Source organism: the organism of the source record quoted next, unplaced genomic scaffold (assembly GCF_019419815.1).
Source record: "Pyrus x bretschneideri cultivar Hongxiangsu unplaced genomic scaffold, Pyrus_bretschneideri_v1 Contig1, whole genome shotgun sequence".
NCBI lineage: Eukaryota > Viridiplantae > Streptophyta > Magnoliopsida > Rosales > Rosaceae > Pyrus > Pyrus x bretschneideri.
The window spans coordinates 17,334,981-17,341,466 of record NW_025999390.1 but is presented as its reverse complement, the minus strand read 5'-3'; the positions used below and the strand labels follow the sequence as shown (position 1 = coordinate 17,341,466).

General features: G+C 32.7%; 1 protein-coding gene across 1 annotated transcript; it reads left to right on the top strand.

The window, feature by feature from the left end:
* The first annotated feature begins 4,407 nt into the window (after positions 1–4,407).
* LOC108868377 (loricrin-like) lies at positions 4,408–4,765 on the top strand. The gene is made up of 2 exons (XM_048582723.1): positions 4,408–4,534; positions 4,611–4,765. Exons 1-2 carry the CDS (start codon positions 4,408–4,410, stop codon positions 4,763–4,765), a joined length of 282 nt encoding a protein of 93 aa, XP_048438680.1.
* Positions 4,766–6,486: the final 1,721 nt, after the last annotated feature.

Genomic DNA, 6,486 nt, shown 5'->3' with positions numbered 1-6,486 from the left:
AATCTGAGCTTGATTCTTGTTTGACTGGTGGTGGTACAGTGGCTGGAAGCCTTCTCTGTTCAATTCTTTTGTCTGTCATTCTTTCCTTGCAAAAATTCTCTGGTTAGGAAATCAGGGATGCAATTTTGGCTGCCTTTAATGTATTCAATTTCAAAATAAAAAATACTTAATATGGCTTGCCATCGTGCAAAAATCTGTTTTGATGCAATGTTTTGAACATCTTTTTGTAAAACATGTTTTGCAAATTTGCAATTGAGTCTGACTAAAAACTTCTGGTTTAATAGATCATCTTGAAATTTGCTAATACATAATACAATAGATAATATTTTTTTAATAGTATTATAATTACTTTGTGCTGAATTCCATATTTCTGAATGGAAATGAACAATTTGTTTAAGAGATTCGGAAGAAATGGATAGTTTGAAAATACCTCCGTAACCAATTTCAGAGGCATCAGTTTCAACAATTTTGAATGAATTAGGGGGTTGGAATGCCAAGACAAGGCAAAGTTTTAACATGTGATTTGATTTGCTTGACTATGGAAGTATAAGTGTTGGACCATGGTGAGGGATTTTCTTTGAGACGATCAAACAAAGGTTTGCATTGCTGTCTAAGATGGGGATAGAATTCGGCAACATAGTTTAATGACCCTAGAAATCTCTGTAATTGGGTTTTGTCAGTGATTTCATCTGGAAACTTATCTGCAAATTGAATTACGCTATCAATTGGTTGAATGGTTGACTGGTGGATATTGTATCCTAAAAACTAATCTTGGTTTGGAACAACTTGATTTTGGTTGCTGAGACAACTAATCCGTTTGACTTAATTATCCTAACAAACATGTTTAAGTGTTTCTAATGCTCATCTATCGATTTGGAATAAATGAGAACATCATCAATATAAACAATTGAGAAATGATTGTATTGATTAAATATTTCATTCATGATATTTTGAAATTCACTGGATGCATTCTTAAGATCGAAAGGCATTACATTCCATTTATAATGACCAAACGGAGTGACAAATGCTGTTTTGTATTTATCATCCTCATGAATTTGAATTTGCCAAAATCCAGACTTCATATAAATTTTGAGAAAATTACAGCTTGACTAAGTCTCTTAATTAAATCTTTTTTGTTGGAATTGGATATCGTATCCATTCTAGGACTTCATTAAGAGCTTTGTAATTGATAACTAACCTAGGGGTTCCTTATTCTAATTTTGCATTCTTTTGAACATAGAAAGTAGGACATGACCATGGTGATTTACTTTTTCTAATTATTCCTTTATTAAGAAGCTCTTGAATTTCTGTTTTGCAGAATTCCATAACTTCTTGACTCATTTGGATCGGTCTGGCTTTAGTGGGTATTTTCTTTTCATCAAAATCCTTATTGTAAAGAAGTTTGACAATGTGTTGTTTTCTGTGCCAAAAGGAGTTGGGAATATCCGAACAAATTTCATTAACAAGTTTCTTTTGAAAGTTGTTAATGCTTTGTAACAAAGATTTGTTTGTTAATTGCTCTTCAATTCTTTTGTAATTAATTTCTTCCTTTAAGAAATTAATTTGTTGTGATTTTTTGGTAACTAGATTGATGGTTTTTGAGATGCTATCTTTTTGTAATTGTCTTAATTTTTTGAGTTCTGTTTCCGTGCAGAACTCAAATGTGATTTTTTTTTTGTCCTAACATTCTAGTAGTTATCCTATTATGGTGTACCTTAAAGGGGTATAGGAGAGCTATGAAGGGAGACCTAAAATGATTGGATCTAAAATGTTTTTTATTAAAACGAATGGGGTTTTAAAACAAACATTGTTTTGACAGACATGGGCTTTTGGAATTTCGTATTTTAATTGCATTGGCAATTGGTTTGCATCACTAAGTATCTCTGCTGATTTATGAAAATACGTAGTAGGAATTAATCTTTTTTTAATACAATTCAAGTCTGCTCCTGAATCAATTAAAGCAATTGTTTCTAAGTGAAAATCTTCAATTATTACTTTGATTTTAGAATACCATTTCTGGATTCTTATCTAGTCTAATAATCCTAATATTAAACCTTTTGATGATTTTTCTTCAGACTGAGAATCTGAATTGTGGCTTGAGGAAGAACTAGTGTGTTCTTCGTCATTATTGTTGACAAATGTTTGTGTCTGAACTCTACTGAGATATGTACGAATTTCTAAGTTTTCTGATTTTAGAAACTTAATTTCATCTTTGATTTTATTGACTTCTCTTTGTAAGTCCTTAACTGTAATCTCTTTCTTAGACTTATTGAATGGGCTAATTTTTTGGGGTACTTGCGGTTGATTAGTACTGTTCTCTTCTTGGGAGACTAGTTTCTTAAGTTTCTTTAAATAAAATGACTTTAATTCAGGGTCTTCTACTTTGCTAATTAATTCGATAAGAAGATCTTCTTGTTCTTCTTGTTTATTGAATACTGAAATCTTTTTACAACAAGTGTCAGTGCAACATATTTTGATGTCGGGGGATGCAAGACTACTTGATGAATTGTTGGAAGAAGACAAATTAGAACTTAAATCATATTCGGATTGACTATGGTCTGTGTTTCCTAATTCTAGGACTTGGATTAATTGGACTTTCTCTTCCTCAGAGATTTTCAATTGGTTGATTGTTTTCTTGACACTACATTTATTTGCATAATGACCAAATTTGCCACATTTGTAGCAATTTCCTTTTTTTTCTTGTTTTTTGGAGTGAATTTTTCCTGAGGGTTTCCTTTTCCACTTATTGAACCTGGGTTTCTTGTAAAATTTATTTGTTTCAAAATTCTTATTTTTAAATTTGCTATATTTGGGATATCTCCTACTGGAGTACTTATTTGTATACCTATTATAGGTTTCTGATTTTTTCTTTTTGTTGGATGGAGCAATAGGAGGTAATCCATATTGTTCACAGAATGTTCATAATTCGTATTTAGCTATTGACTTGTCTTTATTAACTTGTTTTGAGATCTTCATATCAATACACATTTTCAATCCGTCCTTCTAGAAAATATTAATTATATTTCCATAAGTAAGGGTATGATATGATATGATACCTTCTTCATTAGCTAAAACATTCCTAATTTATGGGCAAAAAGGTTTGGTAATCCATTGATGAATTTTTCTTTCCAAAATGGCTGATTACTATCTTCTCTAAGCATGACTCTAGACATAAAAACATCTTTATACCATCTAAAATCACTTAGGGTTGGACATCTTAAATTACTAAGTTGGTCATGAATTCTGAAGGTGACATTACTGGGAGTACCTATGAACTTGTTCTATGATGGTAAAGAGTATGGTATTGACTGCATCTGGGACTCTTTGTCCAATGTTCATCAAAGATGGGTGTTCCATCTTCATCTTTTTTGACTGCGTGCTTAATTTCATTTCTAGACTGTTCAGTGAGATGTTTTTCCCACCAAGAATGAAGCATTCCTATGAATTCAGCGATCAAAAGGTCGACAACTTGTATTTGACTAAGGTTGTAGTTGGTAATATATATACACACACACACACACAAACATATATACATATATATATATATGTGTGTGTGTGTATGCATGTCAACCATATTTGTATTTTAGAATTTTAAAGGAGTTCAAAGACAATTAAAGTAATGACTAGATGTTCAGGAATTTTGCTACTTTTGACTAGTTGAATTTGTCTTCAGACTAGATTTCAAGCAATCTCTAGGAATCAGCATTGGTAATCAAACATATAGACCAAATAAAATCATGTATTAAAGAGAACAAGGGTGACCTAGTGACTTAGAAGAGATTCTCTAGCTATTTTTGGTGGTATGTTCTCTTGTATCTATTTTTCTAATCATGATGGAAACCAAGTTTTTGTCTAGTTTAATTTTATAGCATATCGCTATTTTATATCTAATATAAGAAAATCATCATATTACATATTTAATGACTAATATATCTAATACAAGTGTGCATATATTGTGACTAATATCTATAAAAAAAAAATCATCATATTGCATAAGATAGGTGTCTTCTGTTGATACAATAAGGACTTGGAATCATTCATGAGAATACATAGAGAAAGGTTTACCCCATGAATAACTCGTTGAAAATGCACAATTTTCTATTTTATCAATTTCATATTTTGTTTTTGTAGTGTGAGAGAGAGCCTGTGCTTTCTTACATGATTTAATGATGGCTAATCTAGGATTTTTAATACTTTTGTGGTTTTATAAGGACTAAGGGCCAGTTTGGGAGTTGCGCTTTTAAAAAAAGACTACTTTTGTTGTAGTTTAATAATAATCAACTGTGACATAAAAGTCTTGGATAAACTGTATTCTTAAAAGTGTTATGAATATAAAAAGCAGTATAAAAGGGTTTGGTAAATTATAATGTAGAACTGATATAGATGTATATACTGACAAAATTGGACATGGTAGTGGGGATGGTGGCGAGGGTAGTGGATGGTGATGTTGGTGGTGGCGGTGGTGGTGGTTGTGGTAGTGGTGATGGCAACGACAAAAGTGGAGGAATGTTGGTAGTGCCAACAGTGCGGTGGGGTAATTGGTGTGTAGAGGTAACAATAGTGCTAAAGGCGCGCGGCAGCGACAATATTGGTGATTGTCGTTGTGGCAGGCTACTATGGTTATGGTGGTAATGGAGGCGGTGGTGGTGGCAACGATAGTGGTGGCAATGGTGGTTGTAGCGGTTGTGATGGTTGTTGTGGAGGAGGTGGTGTTGGTGGTGGTAGCAACAATAATTGTGGTACTGACAGTGGTGGTGTAAGGTGAGTGTTTGTAGTGGTAATTGGTGGTCACTTTGTTCTCTAAGAGATAAAATGAGGATGGAAGGTTAAACTAATTAGGGTATCACATGGATTGAAAATTAATTAGGATATTACAGGAATTGAAAATATTCATTAAAGACTTAACTTCATTTTTTATTAAAGCAACTTTTAAAAGCTCCCACATGCTGCTTTTAAAAACTACTGTCTGCAGGGTATTGCTTTTAAAATAAGTAGGATATATCATTTTTGTCACTCAACTTTAAAGTGAAACAATTGTTGGTAAAAAAAAGTAATACCAAACGGGGCCTAAGAAAGCTTGCTCTACATGGTGCATTCTTTTTCTAGTTTGTCCTCTCCCACCTCGTTGTTCTATATGAGCTTGGAGATGAAATGTTATTTCTCTACTTATTAAAGAGGTGCGTAGCTCTTGGTTAAAATGTGATCACGTTTGATTTAGTCATATCAGCTTTGAGTTTTGGTTGTTTTCTAAGTGTCCTATTTGGTTTGTAAGGGAAAAGGTAAAGATGAGTCAGTTCTCTCTTAAGCTTTCCTATGTGGAGTTAGAATCATGGGCTTCGATTTTTGGTGATCCAAAGCAGCCAAAAATCTTCCACAACCTTAATTTTATGTAGACCCAATGAACTTACGTAACAATCCACACCACGATTCAATTAGCAAGCCCCATTACATGGCTTGGCCCACTTAAGCACGTTGCATGATTGGTGAGATTTATTATAATAGTAATATTATAATATGGCTTGGCATGATAAGCATACATGATTGGTGAGATTTATTATAATAGTTTGTAAATTGTCGCAATTTATAAACTATTATTTTATTAGCGTGCCGTGATTGTAAAATTACATACCCCTCATTTCGCACTTTGGTGCATGAATTTAAACTCAGCTTGTGATGTATACGCAACGATTGGCTTTGGACTTATGGGTGAAATTTTCGGCCCTAACAGTCATAAAACCCAATACATAAGACAAGATCTTGAACTCCACGATTTTCACAAGACAATAAAACAGATCATAAACGATAATATGTCAATTAATCCATGATAACATAATTAAATCGACAGTAACCCAAATTAAAATTCCTCATACTTTAATTCAATGTCAACACTATCATACATGCATGTTTCCATCAAGGTTACATCCAAACAATCTATATCATTCCATACAAGGTTTACACATACACAGGTCTATTCATACATTTCTTGTATAAATGCATCAATATAAACTAAAGTACGGCCTAAAAAATAGACAAGTATCTGTACGGATAGTTATAGATTTCAGTTCTCCACAAATTGTGTCAATGGTAGAAGCCACAATAAGGTCGAATGATAATGGTCGAATGATAATGATCAAATCAAATGCAATTTGAAAACACACACACCAGTACACCATCCAATACATAATCCATCTCAATATTTTTTTTTTTTTTTGAACAAGTGATATTACTTGCATTGAAGGAGAACGGGTGGCTTAGCCTCACAATGGATAGCAATAATGTGGTTCAAATTCACTTTTAGCGATAATCAAACCTAATTCATCTCAACTATTTTATGTAGTTGGTTGAAACCTTAACCCCATAAGTCCTTATAATTATATGCCATCATTATTAATTGGTAACAATGACGAAATATTCACATATGAACAATGATTATTCACGGGCTACACGAAATATTAATTCAAAATGTCAATTTATGAAACCAATCCG

Excerpts from the sequence above, each read along its gene's own strand:
- LOC108868377 (XM_048582723.1), top strand. The coding sequence starts at position 4,408 with ATGGTAGTGGGGATGGTGGCGAGGGTAGTGGATGGTGATGTTGGTGGT. Across the intron at positions 4,535-4,610 it reads AGTGCCAACAGTGCGGTGGG|GCTACTATGGTTATGGTGGT; the intron begins GTAATTGGTGTG and ends TCGTTGTGGCAG.